A 16,139-nucleotide genomic window follows, 5' to 3' on the forward strand; every position below is an offset into this window, starting at 1 on the left:
TGTAGAACTGGCTTGATTTACACCCACAGGTGGTGCGGCCCATGTGCCAGAAATGCCAGCTATTATTAATGCCAACTCCGGTCATCTGAAGAAGTGTGTTGTGCCTACGAAAGCTCATGATCCCATCGACATGGTTTGTTAGTCGATAACGTGCTACCAGACCATTTGTTGTTTTTTTACGTTTATCCTGTACAGACTAACTTGGCTCCCCCCTGAAGCTGCTATTAAATCCTTTGAGATCAGTTTGGAAATGCTAATCAATGAAAAGAGCCCAGCTGAGCTACATGGTGAGATTTAAAAAAAAATCCTTTTATGCAGTGCTGTTGCCCTTGTAGACCTGACACGACTTGATCTGCCGTATTGGGACGTACACCGCACCATGTGTGTCTGTGCACCCCACCCAAGCTGCCCTTTGCCAGGAAATGAGGTCACGCCCAGCTCCAAAATCTGTGGACCTACCGGGTGTTCCCATTGGCAGGGTTTGTGATCCCCCCTGTCGTCGTCCAATCCGCATGGAGCAGAAATGTAAACAGACGCAGAAGGGTTGGCTATAAAAGCTCACTGTGCTGTCCCTCTCCTCTGATGCAAGCAGGAATCCAAAGGGGAGCAGGAGAGATCCATGCAGACAGAGCAAACTAGAAGGATGGAGCGGTATTTGATCTTTGCGATGACGACTTGGAGTGCAGGGTTCCTCTGCTCTTCCACGGATGCTTTCCAAAGGTATGTAACCAAAGGCCTAAGGCAGGGGTGGGGAACCTGTGGCCCCCGGCTTGCCTGGGTGCAGCCCCTGCAATTCAGGGCATCCCGCCTCCAGCATCAGGGAGCTGGTGTTGGTCCTCCAGCCCTGCGACCTGCCCAGACCCTCCCCCCCATAACCGCTTTGCTCCTGAAGTCGACCTCCCAGGCAGACCCCTCAGCCCGCTTCTGCACCCATCTTCCCGCTCATACCCTGCACCCCCACTCCTCTCCAGCACCCTACCACCTCCCCAGACCCACCAACCCCCAACCCACTCCTGCACCCTCCCTCCCACTCAGACTCCACACCCCTAGCCTGAGTCCTGGCAGCCTCCTCCCACACACTGAACTCCTCGTTTTTGGCCCCGCCCCACACAGTCTACTAGCCTGAGCCCCCCTAGGCTCTGGTGTGCGAGGGGAGTGAGGGGAGAATCTTTCTGCGTCTCAGTTGGGGGCCATGTCGGTGAGGTGCACGGGTGGTTTTTTTATTATTTTATTTCTCACCTTTGTGTGGCCCCCGATTGATTTTCCTGTGGGTCAGCGCCCCCTACCTCCCCCCAAATAAAAGTCCCCCAGCCTAAGGGATGGAGTGCACACATGTGCATGTGCTCATCTCTCGTCTATGTTTCTTTTCTCTTTGGCTGTCCCTGATGACAGGGGCCCAACCCTGCCACAGGTATAAATCTGAGCAGCTCCATGACTTTCCATAGAACAATGGTGATTTCTACCAGCGGAAGAGCTGGCCCTCACTTTTTGAAGGCTCACTGCCGGGTCTGGGCTTTCTTTGCTCTCAGTCCCTTTGGGAGGCTGCATTGGTCAGCAGTGTCTCTACTTAAAAAAACAAAGCAGGGCAGATCCAGGCTTTTCATTTAAATCTTAAACTCTCTGTGGAACTGGTGAAGCAGAGGCAATGGTACAGTCAGCCAGCTAAGCTGGGTTTATTTCGGCTTTGTGTTGCTAGAGTGGTGCAGAGCATCCAGAGCATGCACAACAAATTTTGGCCTGTTAGCCTACTTAGAGACCCAGATAGTAATTGCCAACCTCTGCCATGCCTCTCCGAGAAGGACAGGTAGCACACAACATCCACCTCCCGCATTTCCTCTGTTCCTGCCCATTTCTCAAGGCATTGGATCCAATTCTGAACTCATTTACACTAGTATAAATTCAGAGTGACTCCAGATTTCCCCAGTGCAAATGAGATGAGGAGTCATCCCACGCAATTTAAACAGGGGAAGTTCCTATCCATGGGTGATGGTTTCAGGGCCAGGACAATGAATTCTCCACTCTGGGTGTCAGGTTAATGTAGGGTCTCTCAGGAGATGTCTAGACTGCAGGCTTCTTTCGGAAGAAGCTTTTCCAAAAAAAGAGCTCTTCCAAAAAAAAGTCTTCCAAAAGAGAGTGTCTGCACAGCAAAAGCGCATCGAAAAAGCGATCTGCTTTTTCGAAAGATAGTGTCCACACTGAATGGACGCTCTCTTGCATTTCAGCTGTGATTGCTATGGACGGAGTGGCCACCAGGGCACCTGTGCTTTTTCCTCTTTCCTCTTCTTTCAAAAGAACTCCATCTTTCTCGTCCACACATGTCTTTTTCCGAAAAAGCTCTTTCGGAAAAAGACTTCTTCCTTGTAGAAAGAGGTTTACCAATGTTGGGAAAACCCCTCTGTGCTTTAGATTTTTTTTTTCAAAAGAACACGATTGCAATGTGGACGTAAGTGAAGTTTTTTTCAGAAAAATGGCCGTTTTTCCAGAAAAAAACTCTGTAGTGTAGATACATCCTGGGAAAGGCTGAGGCAGCTGCAGGGGGTTAGACTGTGGGGGCCAGGAGCGGCCCGAGGCTGGCTGTGGCAGCTGGCGCCCCAAGCGGAAGGCGCAATTGGCGCCCCCGTCTGCACGGCCGTCAATGACCGTGACACAATCATCATGCACCCGGGCACCCTATGATGTCATCATCGGACGCCCCGGGCCAGCGGCGCCCTAGGTGACCGCCGAGTCTGCCTAGGCTCACGGGCCGCCCCTGGTGGAGGCAGAAACTTGAGAGAAATGGTAAGTTGGAGGCTGTGCTGCTACTTAGGAGGCATCTCTTATTAACAAAGTAAAACCCTCGGTCAGGTCTCTGAGAATAGAGCATTTTTTAGCCTTGGTGTAAAAGCCCAGCGGGACCAGTCAGTAGGGTCACCCCAAAGGATGGTCTTGGATTGGAAACTGAACCCCAGTGCTCCTGAGCTTTGGGAAAGGCTGGACCTGAATCTGGCTACTTGAGTCCCTCTCTCATAAAGCAGTTGATATTTTCTGGTTAAATTATTTTTTCGGTGAAAAATGCAAACTTGGTGACATGGAAATGTGGAAATGTTTCCTGTGTTCGTGTTTGGGTTTGCCACATTGTGTTGGGCAGCGGGGAAAACTCCAAAAATGCTGAAAAAATTGAATGTTTTGATTTTTTGGGAGAGAGGGGGTTGGAACCACTTCTCATTTCAAAATTTCCTTCAATTTTATTTAAAAGTCAAAATCTAAACAAAACATTTCATTCAACCCAGAGCAACATTTTGTTCAACTTTTCCAACTGGCTAACAAAGTTTGAAAAGGTTCATTTGTGGGTGGACCTAAAAGATTATTTGTTTAGTTTATTTTTCAGAATTGCCAGTAAAAAAATCCATTGTTTTCCCAACTCTAATCTTTACTCACCAGAATGAGGGAAGAGGCATAGGGAAATCAAAGGGTAGCATTTTCTAAAGGATTAAAATGACTTAGGAGCTGACGTCTTGTTTTGAAAAGTGACTTGGGCATTTTTAGGACGCTATGTCTCGTTGCAAGTCAGTGAACGTTTCATCCCAGACTGAGGTGAGATAACATGAAGAATGATTGGAGAAAGAAAAACAGACAAACATAGAGAAAGAGAAAGAGAAACCCACAGAGAAGGGAAAATAAAGATGAAGGCAAGTGGTGTAGACCAGGATGGAAACAAGAGAGGGAGAATACACTCTGCAGGAGGGGAACATGGGAGAATGAGAAACGTTTCCAGCCAAAAGAGAGCAAGGTGGAGGAAGGAAAATAAGTGCAGACGCTCAAAGACAATTAGCCAGCTGCTGTATGGGGACACTTCTCTTTCCTCTCCAGAATCAGAAATGCCCTTGGCTTGATAATCTGTCGACTTGGTCTGATGTGGCAAGAAGGAGAAGCATGTGGCTTGAGCCTGGATGACATTTCAGGAGTACAGGGGCTCCAGCAATCAAGGAGCATTGGCAGGGGAAAAAAAGTGACCGTGTCAAGCTATTAGTGGCCACCGATACCTGTATTGTGATCCTGCCCCGATCCCACTGAAGTGCTGCTCTGCCCTCGGAGTCCGTGCTGGATTCAGGGATGCAGATAAGACTTAAAGCCAAGTGTCCACATGAAAAGTCCAGGGGCCCATTCTGTGACTGCAGAGAGAGAGGGGAACCACAGAACTAAATTCCCACTCGCATTAGACCGTTCTGCCTTCTTAAACTCCCTGGCAGGGTCAATAGTGCTGAGCGCTGGCCTCATGCGGTCGTTTTGCTCTGCTCCGCCGGGCCTGGCCTTAGGAGTGAGCAGTGCCAGGCAGCCTGGGCACAGGTTTGTGCAGCCCGGGGCTGCTTCTGCCAGTCACAAAGCTGCTTCCTCTTCCCATAGGCTCCCAGGGGCAGTTTGGGGCCTCCAAGGCCTGTGGCATGTTTAACGGCAGCCTGTGAGCTCCGGATACTAGTCAGGTGGGCTGAGCTGTCCCCGTCCGGTCGTGCTGAGGCAGGTGCCTGCTGCCATCTAGAGGAACCAAGTTGGACCCACCAAGCCAAACCAGCTGCTGTGGTTTGGAAAGTTGGGTCTCTCCCTGCACCGGGGCTTTCTCCAGGCTGGATTCTGTTCTCAAGCCAGTTTTGCACTGGAGTGACTTTGTTGAGTTCAGTCACCAGCGCCAATCAGAGCAGAATTGGGCCCAGATTAAAGAACAGGAACGTGGGGCTTTTTCAAGCATTTATGTGCAACAGGCCAGACCCTTTACTACCATCGGCATTGCCCCCGCTGATTCTATGACCCCAGCTGAGGTCTGGCCCCATCTTTGCAGAGGAAATGTGACACCTTATCTGGCTGCTCATGCCAGGCACCTTGCCACTGTCTCCCTGGCATTTTTCCTCCTTTCCCCCAATTCTTAGGATCCCATTAAAGAAAATGCCCTCAATCCGCCAGACCTTGCAAGAGATGGGTGTGAAAGTGTCGGACGTCTTCCCTGTCCTGAAGCAGGATAAATACGCCGGCGCCGCAGGCCCTCGGAATGGAACGGCCCCCACTATCCTCACCAACTATCTGGACGTGAGTTCTCCCAATCTCCTTAGGGAGTGGGGCGGCTTTCTCTGTCCCTAGTGTGGACGCAGCTACCTTGGTGAAAGGAACTCTGTACTGAGCCTGCTATTTCCACTCGGGAAGCCCATCCCTTCTGGCTAAGCTATCGCACATCTTTTAGAGTGACATCCGGGCTTGAGTCAAAGGCTTCGGATGATGGCAAATCCGCCACGTCCCTAGGGAAATTGTTCCAGACGTTTGTTATCCTTTACGCAGACTCGCCAAGGGAAACAGACAGGAGTGTGAGGTACAGTGTGCTCATTGGGGCTGGAACCATCTTGTGTCACCCTGAGTCCACTACCAGGGAGGCAGTGTGGTCTAGTGTTTAGAGCTGGAGCCAAGGAGTCGGAAATCATGGCTTCGGGTGGTGGCCCTGCGACTAACTTGGTGGGTGATGTTGTTCATCTCTGCAGGTATAACCACCCCGTGAGCGAGCCTGTGAGCCCGGGGTCACAGATTGGGGCTTACACAGCTCCTGCGACCAGACTGAAAATGGCTGGGGAGGCAACACTTCTAAAATGCAGGCTCTGAAGCCCAGCCTCATCCAGAGGCTTCGGGGTTGCACTGCAACATTGCCACAGCACAGCTCAGCATAGGGGTGCACCCTCTGCGAGCCCAAGTCTGTGGGCCTGTGCTCAGAGGTGTAAACACACCCCATGTGTCTCCATTTACACGCCTGTAATATCTCTCTGGCCTGGGAATTTATCTGGTCCCTGTTGCTGTTGTATCTCAATGCACCACAACAGTGAATGAGCTTATCCCTCTGCCACCCTTCAAAGACGGGGGTCTAACTCCATTGTACTGCTGGGAAGCTACGGGAGGCCTAGTCAATGTTCCCTCTCATCTTTTCTATCCACGTGTGGATTTTTTTCCCATCCATGTGCAGAATAATTTTATGCGCACTGAGGCATGTGTGAATGTGCACCACCAGGAGAAACACAAACCTAGTTGTGGGTACTCTGCTAATCAGCTGAGCAGTATTTGAATCTCTCCTCAGCAGCCACACAAGCGTTCAGCTTACAGGGAACATGGGTCCTAGCCCTGTTTCAGGCTTGGCATTGCAGGGCCTATGCAATTTAGATGGCTAAGGCCCTTTTTCAGAAAGGGATTCAGGCAGTTTGAAGGTCAATGGGACGTAGGCTCCAAAGTATCTACATCAGGTCTGGAAATGGCTTAGGCTTTGCAATGCTGAGCAGAGCAACCCCTCATTCCTCTTTCAAAATTGGGGCTTAAGTGCCATGCCCAAGGTCTCCCAGTGTGTCTGTGGCAGAGCAGGACCAGTGATCCCTATCGACCAGGGTGGCATAAGTAATTAAAGCTGGCTTATGGCTTTGAGACAAGGCTGTTGTTAAGGTGTATCAACGGGAACGCAAGTCATTCTAGCACAAGTCAGCTCTGCCACAGCTCTCATTCTGTTCTAACGCTCCACCTGTGTGCTCTCCAGACCCAGTACTTTGGCGAGATCAGCATTGGCACACCGCCACAGACCTTCAAAGTGGTCTTCGACACGGGCTCGGCCAACCTTTGGGTGCCTTCCTCCAGATGCTCTCCCCTCTACAGCGCCTGTGGTGAGCCAGATTCTGGGCTGGTGCAAAGTAGGGCTGACTGCATTTGACTCAATGGAGTGGGAGCAGAAGGAGACCACAGCAGAAGGGGAGGGTGGAAGAAGCCCGCGGGATAGCAAAGTGCACGTTCACACCCCAACGTGCATGGTGATGACCGGGAAACGCTACTTCCAGATGGGATTGTATGGGCCACGAGGCAGGGAAGGGTTCTGGACTCAGCCACGTGGTGGGAGAACATCTGTGATTATAGCAGGAGAATATGGAAGAGGGGAGGAAAGGACTTGAATGCCGTCTGAGAACACATCTCAGGGAGTTAGGGATGTGGGAATCCTGCCACACAGGAACCTGTGGAGGGAGTCTGATCTTGTGATGAAGAGATTCAAAGATCTGGGCAACTATTCTTTGCCCTGACACTGACTCTCTGTGTGGCCTTGGGGAAGTCCCCTCATCTCTCTGAGCCTGAGCCAAAGCCCACTGAAGTCCGTCGAAAGACTCCCATTGACTTGGATGGGCTTTGGATCAGGCTGTCTGCACAATGGGGATAATTCTCCCTGACATCAGCAGGGAAGGGCGAGGAGGAATGAATTCACTGTGGTGAGGCGCTCCCGTACTATAGCGATGGAAGCAGATAGTGCTGACCTGTCCTGCTGATTGGCTTTAACTCTCCTTTCAAATGTATCTCCCCAGTGTCTCACAACCGCTATGACTCTTCCAAATCCCGCACATACCTGGAGAACGGAACGGGGTTTGCGATCCAGTATGGATCAGGGAGCGTGAAAGGTTTTCTCAGCCAGGATGTTGTCATGGTAAGTGCTAGCTAAGCCATGCTATGTACAAACGGAAGCCTAAGTAATTGTCTGCTCCAAAGGCCATTGAAGTCAATGCAAAGGCACCCTCAGACTCCACTAGCTACTGGATCAGGCTATAAACCCCCCGGGATAGGCTAAATCTTCAGCTAGTGTGACTTAGTAGCACTGTTCCAGTGTAGCCCCGCCGATTAACTGAGCTGGGGGGTCTGACCCAATGACTCAGTGGATTTCTAAAGCCTCTCCCATTTTGAGTGCCAGCAGCTATGTCCACATGGACAGTGCTTGGCAGTCCAATGCAGAGTCAATAGACACCCCAGCTTGCCACAAGCTAAATGTCCATGCGCACACGCCCTTACTGCTTCCTTTACATGAAAGCTGAGCTTCTCCCCCAATCACTGGACTCGAGGAGTTTATGCTTAGAGTATTGTGAGTGTCCTGAAACAATCAAGAGAGCCAATAACAAAGAGTGCAGTAGAGTTGGCTTAAACTCCAATTGTTTCGGACCTCCGCAGGCATTATTAGTTGCATGGGGGTAGGCAGTGTTTCTCAACTAGTGGTACGAGTACCCTTAGTGGTACTCGAGAGAAGTCGGCGGGGGGAGGGGGGTGGGGACGTCAACTCAACTGAAATTTGGAGAAAACTAAATTTTTGTTTGAAGTTTTACAGCACTTCATTATTTTGGGACTTTTTACACCCACAAATTTCATTGCCTGCCCAGCTATGATTAAGTTATTTAAAAACAAATGTGTTGCAGTGGTAAACAAAAATGTGTGTGTCTGAAAACTGTAGGTACTGGGGTACTTATAATTTTTTTTTTTTAAAGGGGGTACTTCTAATGGGGTTTTTTTTTTTTTTAAAGGTTGAGAAACACTGGTGGTAGGGGCCTTATTGGACTTTCCCCCAACTAGAGGAGAATAGTGTTTGTGGCTTCCACTGCAGCAGTGTGGAGCCAGATTGAGAAGCCCCAGGTCTCCTCGGAGATCTGTGGGTGTTGTGGGGCTCAGCATGAAAACCGGGCAGTTGGGATGGATGATTGGCATTCCTTTGCATGCCCTTGAGCCGCAGTGGCGTTGGGGCTCGAGTGAGGGTGGAATGGCTGAGGCGTTTCTGCCCCTTGGCTATTCCCAGCTTCTGCAATAGTGGCTGGTCCACACTGGCTGTGGACAGGTGCGTCTAGGTTAGAGCTTGACTCTGCACTAGAGCCTGTAGCAGCCCTAGAAATGCCAGGGTCAGGGAGCATCGCTGCTTACAACCAGCATAGAGATGAATCGGGATCCTTTGTGCTCCCCCTCCTCTTGTGTGTTTAAATGAGCAATACCCAAGCCCTCAATATTTGTGCTCCAAAGTGAAAAGCTCAAAACCCCATGCACTTTGCATTGTCTCATCCGCTCCTCTCCCCAGGTGGCCGACATCCCCATTATCCAGGTCTTTGCTGAGGCCACGGCGCTGCCTGCTTTCCCCTTCATCTTTGCCAGGTTTGATGGGGTGCTGGGCATGGGGTACCCCAGCCAGGCCATCGATGGCATCACCCCGGTGTTTGACCGGATCCTCTCCCAGCAGGTCCTGAAGGAGGATGTGTTCTCAGTCTACTACAGCAGGTGCGTGTTGCTGGGAGCAAACGGCCAGGCAACCTGCAAGAATCTCTTAGTTTTGTACCATGTGGAGAGTCTGGGATTCACTGCTGCAAGAGCAATGAGTGGGAGAGTTTGTCTGGGCTCCAGGGGTGAAAGGAAATTACATTTCTGACAGCGTCTGTCCTGTCTCAACCCGGGTCCCTACCAGCTCTTTCAATAGCTGCCTGCTGGCTTGTGCCGCAGCTCAGCCAGCTCTTGCCGGAGCAGCACACTGTCACCTCTGCTGAGTTCAGAATTAGGCCCTGGTGTAGCATGGCCTTCGCTGCCTGTTCAGGAGAGACCTGAGGTGGGCAGGGTTGGGAAGCAGGCTTGGAATTGAATAAGAGAGGAGCTGCGGGCCAGGGTAGAAAGGCAGAGGCAACACTGTGTGGGTGCCCGGGACTGGAATAGCAGGAGGGGCGATGGATCAAGATTGAGGGGCTCAGGCCTGCTTATGTTGGGGAACCCTTTACTGGAATAACCAGGTGTGTGGCAGCTCAGAGAGAAAGGTCGAGCAGGTCAAAAAATGTCATTCAAAACATCTTTTGGTAGAAAATGGTGTTTTTGTATGTGGGGGGGAGGGGATAAATGTTCTGTGAGAAATATCCAAATATCTTATGAAAAAAGGGACACCCCCAAGCCTGAGGCTGGTTTGGTTTTCAGGGGCTGAAAATGGGGCGGAGGAGAAGTCGGGTTTTCAATGAAAATCCAAAACTTTTTGAGGGAAAATGCAGATGGACACCCTCTTTCCAGCCAGCTTGCATGAAAGGCCTTCGGGAGCGTGGTTTGGGGGAGGTGTATCCCGGAGCCGTCTGCACTGTCTGGCTCACGGGAGCCATGAGACTAAATTCAAAGGACACAAACTAATGAGCACCCAATCCGGAAATAAGAACGTGACGCGAAACCTGCAGCTCTCGCGCGCTCGACTAAAGGTGCGACGGTCAGTGAGGATCAGAGCCTAACGACTCCTCCCCCAAAGTCCTGGGAGGCCAAATCCTCAGCTGATGTAAATCTGTGTAACTCTGTACCAGCTTACACCAGCTCAGGAGCTGGCCTGCTGGCATGCAGAGCTCCTGAAGGCAAAAACCCCCTCGGATCCTGGTTTGATTGGCTTTCTCTTTCTTTGCAGAGCGTCGAAGTAAGAACCCTCTCAAGGCGGCACCACACTAACAACCCCCCTTGCACCCGGTTCTGGGCGGTAAACTCTGCTAGCTCTGCCAGAAACGTGCCCCCCAAATGTCTCCCTTTAGCAGCCCAGGACTGGTTCGTATGAGCTATCTCATTGCATTTCCTGGGCAGGAAGCCCCGCCATTGACATAGGAGGTCAGTGATGCTCACTGGAACACGCCTTGGCTTCTAAAGCACAGCCTTGCCCAAGCAGCCCGGTGGCAGCTTTGCTGGGTGTGAACCTTGAGATTCCCCAAAAGCCTCTAATCAGAGCTTTCAGTGTGTAGAGCTATCTCCCAGACCCAATGCGCCCTCCAATCTTTTCCATCCATGTGTGGAATACATTTTTTGTGCGCACCAAGGCATGAGAACGTGCAACACCAGTAGAAACACGAAACCTAGCAGTGGGTGCTCTGCTAATCAGCTGGGCAGCGTCTGAATTTCTCCTGAGTGGCCACACAAGCGCATGGCTTATAGGGAACACTGTCCCAGGCTCTCATCTCCTGCTAACTAACTCCCTTCACTTGATTCATCTGGGCCATCGCTGCAAATGGGAACTCCGCAAGGCTTGGTCTCTGCGGGGTTTCCCCACCCCGGCCTTTCTGGAGAAGGGACAAGCTAGGAAGTAACTCTCTTGCGTTGTATGTCCTAGGAACTCTCTTTTGAAACCTGGAGGGGAAATTATCCTTGGAGGAAAGGATCCAGCCTACTACACCGGGGATTTCCACTACATGAACGTCAACAAGAAAGGCTACTGGCAGATCAGCATGAAGGGGTCAGTAGCAGGGAGAATGCCTGGCCCCCGCAGAGCCGCCTGCCTCCAGGGGCCCTGAGCCAGGTGGGGGAGGGCAGCTCTGCACTCATGGAAGGGGCGGGACCGAGGGTGGATGGGGCGGGGCCAAGGGCCAAAAGAGTGGGACCAAGGGTACTTGGTCCTCAGCCCTACCTAGAGTGTAGCGCGCATGCGCACATACACACACTCACACAACACACACACCAGCCCTTAGCACTATCCCGAGCGCACATCACACTGGAGTGGTGCTCTGACGGCAAATTAAAGGACCGGGGACTCGGGCCACTACCGGCAGCTGGAATCCCGAGCTTCTTTGAATTGCCTGGCCCCAGGGTAATTTCCCCCTTTACCACTCCTCCCTCCGCCCCTCCTCCTCTGCCGTCCATCAGTGGGCCTGACTGGCCCTTACCTAGTTCCCTCCATCCTAGGTGGGGAGGGATTTGGGGAGGCGCATCCGACTGGGACACTGGGGTTAACACCTTTCACTCATGCAGAAAGTGCTGTGGAACTAGACATGTAAGCCTACTCACCTTCCCCTGCCTCCCTCCCCCTGCCCGCTGCCTCTGTATCAGAGGCAGCAAGAGGGAGTGCGGGAGTCAGTGCTGGATGGGAAAAAATTGAATGAACACTGTTTAAGACTAGCAGACTGATGCGATAGGGGCCCAAGAGGAGCATGTGGGTCTGTTGGAAGGGGCAGAGCAGAGGCATGTTAGCTCCTCACAGAAGGGTGTGAAGGGAGGTGGAAGGAGATGGATGGGAAGCAAGGGCTTGGTACTGGTTTCAGGGGCAAGGAGGGAGAGGAAGCCACCTCGATGTGTGTAGTTTCTAAGTCTCCTGTTGCCCTGGGTTTTGAGGGGCGGAGGCGACCGGAGTGCAGCAGGAAGAGGTTGGGAGGCAGTCACAGCTCTGTCTTTCATGCCATAGGGTGTCCGTTGGGGCTGAAATGCTGTTCTGCAAAGAAGGCTGTTCGGTGGCCATCGACACAGGAGCCTCCTACATCACCGGCCCAGCAGGCTCCATCGCCGTGCTGATGAGAGCCATTCAGGCGACCGAGCTGGCGGAAGGAGGGGTGAGTAAACCCACCTTTCACTCCTGCACCTCTGTTGGCTGGTTGGCGAGTTAGGGTACACAACACCCGAAACTTCTCCTTTCTGAAGCCTGGGGTCAAGGACTCCAAGGTCTGCCAAGAGGATGGGTAAGGAGAGAGATTTCTTTTGGGCAAATAGTGGGCACCCCAAGCCAGAGGGAGGTGCATCTGGCAGAACAGGATCCCTGCCCCCCCTGATATTTACAATCTTGCTAACTCACTCTTGGTCTCCTTCCAGCTTCTCCCATGGGGTGGCTCCTCGCTGGGAGGCTGGGTGAGATAGTCCTCAAAGCCCAGAGGAGAAGGAAGATGGTGTTGGGGGGGCAGTGATGTGGGCTGTCCCGCACTATCCAGTCCTCATTGCTAGTGTGGGTCTGTATTATCCAATGAGATGCAACAGCTTCTAGCTGCCTACAGTAGGTTCCTTGCTGGGCCATCATGCTCTGAGCTCCGTAGGACCTCATAGCCTTCTCCCTCCTTCCTTTGCTCCAGTATATCGTTGATTGTGACAAAGTCCACCTGCTGCCTGATATCTCCTTCCACCTCGGCGGGAAAGTCTACGTGCTCAGCGGCTCAGCCTACATCCTCCGGGTGAGATGTCTACCTTCTCTTATCAATGGAACTAGGCCGTGGCAGGGAAGGTTGCTGCTTCTCTATACAAGGGATTGCTGTTTGATGCCCATCAAAGAACATGGGACATCATTAAGGGCAGACAAGGGTTTAGCAAGAGATCGCTTCATTTCTGGCCGTTCCCCAGTTGTGTTCTTTTTCTTTCTGGCTCTGAGCTGTTCTTTTGGGTGTTGTCTGCCAGGGGCTCCAGATTTATGTCCACAAGCAATGGATCTTTCATTGCAATAAGTAAATTTCCCCGTTAGGTATCATAGAATCATAGGACTGGAAGGGACCTCGAGAGGTCATCGAGTCCAGCCCCCCGCCCTCAAGGCAGGACCAAGCTCCATCTGCACCATCCCTGACAGATGTCTATCTAACCTGTTCTTAAATATCTCCAGAGAGGGAGATTCCACCACCTCCCTTGGCAATTTATTCCAATATTTGACCACCCTGACAGTTAGGAATTTTTTCCTAATGTCCAATCTAAACCTCCCCTGCTGCACTTTAAGCCCATTACTCCTTGACCTGTCCTCAGAAACCAAGAGGAACAAATTTTCTCCTTCCTCCTTGTGACACCCTTTTAGATATTTGAAAACCGCTATCATGTCCCCCCTTAATCTTCTTTTTTCCAAACTAAACAAGCCCAGTTCATGAAGCCTGGCTTCATAGGTCATGTTCTCTAGACCTTTAATCATTCTTGTCGCTCTTCTCTGTACCCTTTCCAATTTCTCCACATCTTTCTTGAAATGTGGCGCCCAGAACTGGACACAGTACTCCAGCTGAGGCCTAACTAGTGCAGAGTAGAGGGGCAGAATGACTTCACGAGTTTTGCTTACAACACACCTGTTGATACAACCTAGAATCATATTTGCTTTTTTTGCAACAGCATCACACTGTTGACTCATATTCAACTTGTGGTCCACTATGACCCCTAGATCCCTTTCCGCCATGCTCCTTCCTAGACAGTCGCTTCCCATCTTGTATGTATGGAACTGATTGTTCCTTCCTAAGTGGAGCACTTTGCATTTCTCTTTATTAAACTTCATCCTGTTTACCTCTGACCATTTCTCTAACTTGCTAAGGTCATTTTGAATTATGTCCCTATCCTCCAAAGAAGTTGCAACCCCACCCAGTTTGGTATCATCTGCAAACTTAATAAGCGTACTCTCTATCCCAATATCTACATCATTGTATCTTCACCTTCTTATCACTGTTGAAAGTGGGCCACATCCACCATGTTTGAATTAGCGCTGATGTAACACTCCCATCTCTGTCTCCCTCCCCTCTAATACTTTCACTTTTTGCACCTGACGAAGTGAGCAGCAACTCATGAAAACTTGTACCCTACCCTAAGAAAATTGTTAGTCTTTGAGGGGCCACTGGACTCCTGAAAGTTGTGGAGGTGTCTGGATAAACTAGGGCCTAGCTCCAAACCACACCCTTTCTCATCTTCACAGCGGAAACCTCAGGAATGCAGTGTGTATTCTCAGGGGCAGGAGAACCCGGTGTGAGGGGTGGGACTGGAGTAGGGAGCAGGAATCTGGAGCAGGAAAGCATAGACTGAAGTATGGATCATGTGCCTGGGAAAAGAGACTGTGGTGCTAAGTAGTAACCAGGGGAGGCAGTTAACTGAGGCATTTCATAGTCTGGGGAAACAAATTCCAATCCAGGGCAGGAATCTCTTCCCCTGGCTCCTCTCATCATAAGCTGGGTCTCTTTCTTTACGTAGCAATCCCAGTTTGGAGAGGACATCTGCACTGTGACATTCGCAGGTCTGGACATCCCTCCCCCAACTGGCCCCCTCTGGATCCTGGGAGCCAGCTTCATCGGGCACTACTACACTGAATTTGACCGGAGGAACAACCGGATTGGCTTTGCCACCTCCCTCTGACAGCAGGAGTGGGAGAGCTGGGTGGAGGGTGGGGAGAGAGAGGTTACTGATTTGGAGAAGAAACCCAAGAGTGCCAAGGAAAAGCATTTCAAACTGTGAAAGAGAATAGCTTAGTGAAGTAGGCCTTTTAAGGCACAAGCATATCCTGTCTATAAGCAAAGTCCACTTTGAAAATCAATGCTACACTTCAGTGACAGGTAGGACCCTATCAAATTTGTGGTCCATTTTGGCCAATTTCACAGCCATAGGATTTTAAAAATGGTAAATGTCATGGTTTCAGCTATTTAAATCTGAAATGTCATGGTGGCATAATTGTAGGGGTCCTGACCCAAAAAAAAGTCAGGGCAGAGGCCGGGGGGGGGAGATTATTGTGGGGGGGCTTGTGGTACTGCTACTCTGTGCTGCTGCTGGCAGTGGCTGCTGGCTTGGAGCCCAGCTCTGAAGGCAGAGCTACCGCCAGCGGCAGTGCAGAAGAAAGGATGGGATGGGATGGGATGGTACGGCCACCTTTACATCTGCACTGCTGCCTGCAGAGCTGAGCCCTCAATGAGCCACTGCCATGCTCTGACTGCCCAGCTCTGAAGACAAGTATGGCAATACCCTACAGCCCCCAAGATAACCCTGCCCCTCCCCTCCTTCCCCCCACAACACCTTTTATTGTCAGGACCCCCCATTTGAGAAATGCTGGTCTCCCTCATTAAACCTTTAGAGCAGGGCTACTCAACAGCGGCCCTGCAGTGCACCAAAACAAAAGAGTCGTCAATATAATAGGTCTTCTGTTGCTATGCATTTTAGTAGTTAAATTCCTGGACTGTCATTGCTCATTAAAAGTGCTGCCCTATGGGTGGAAATTGGGGAAATATTGCATTTTATTAATATCAGCAGAACTGACTTCAATGGGGCCTGAGTGTTGTGTAGTCTTGCCTTAAGCTTTGTATTCATGCCAGTCAGTATGAAAGAAGCTATTCACACATATTTGCATGTACATGCAACCACACTTACGTTGCAGCCCTTGGCATGAGCTGTGAGTCGCACTATGGCCCCCAGGGCTTCCAAAGTTGAATAGCCCTGCTTTAGAGTGTAGGGTAAAAGCACACCAAAGACCAGATTTCACAATCCGTGTTGCATTTTTCATGTCTGTGAATTTAGTAGGGCCTGAGTGACAGGCCTCAAAATTAACTCTTTCCTCCACAACGCTTCCACTCCACCATCCTCATCACGAAGACATTGATCTCCTCAGCCCTAGGAACTGGGTCTCGTCCCATGCAACTGTTTATTTTTCCCGGCTATTTTGAGCCTCTTTTTGCCACATTTGGACGTATTGATACATTCCTACCTTGTGGGTCAGCTGAGAGACACAGGCCAGAATTTTCACATTATGTTGGAGGAATGTGGCTCTTACTTAGGTGTCTAAATGGGAGCTGAGAACTTACGAAGATCTGGCCCTAGTGGCAGGTAGGGAGTGCGTAGAAATCGGGCCCTGACCCCTCCTAAAAAATTAGAGCCTTAGTTGA

At 50.9% G+C, this 16,139-nt stretch overlaps 1 protein-coding gene across 1 annotated transcript; it reads left to right on the plus strand.

The window, feature by feature from the left end:
* The first annotated feature begins 268 nt into the window (after positions 1-268).
* Positions 269-15,485, plus strand: REN (renin). The gene is made up of 9 exons (XM_006133083.5): positions 269-720; positions 4,902-5,058; positions 6,533-6,656; positions 7,341-7,459; positions 8,864-9,060; positions 10,895-11,017; positions 11,960-12,104; positions 12,615-12,713; positions 14,464-15,485. Exons 1-9 carry the CDS (start codon positions 620-622, stop codon positions 14,623-14,625), a joined length of 1,227 nt encoding a protein of 408 aa, XP_006133145.2. The 5' UTR covers positions 269-619; the 3' UTR covers positions 14,626-15,485.
* Positions 15,486-16,139: the final 654 nt, after the last annotated feature.

This window comes from Pelodiscus sinensis, chromosome 27, assembly GCF_052426305.1.
Source record: "Pelodiscus sinensis isolate ZL-2025 chromosome 27, ASM5242630v1, whole genome shotgun sequence".
In the NCBI taxonomy this organism is placed as follows: Eukaryota; Metazoa; Chordata; order Testudines; family Trionychidae; genus Pelodiscus; species Pelodiscus sinensis.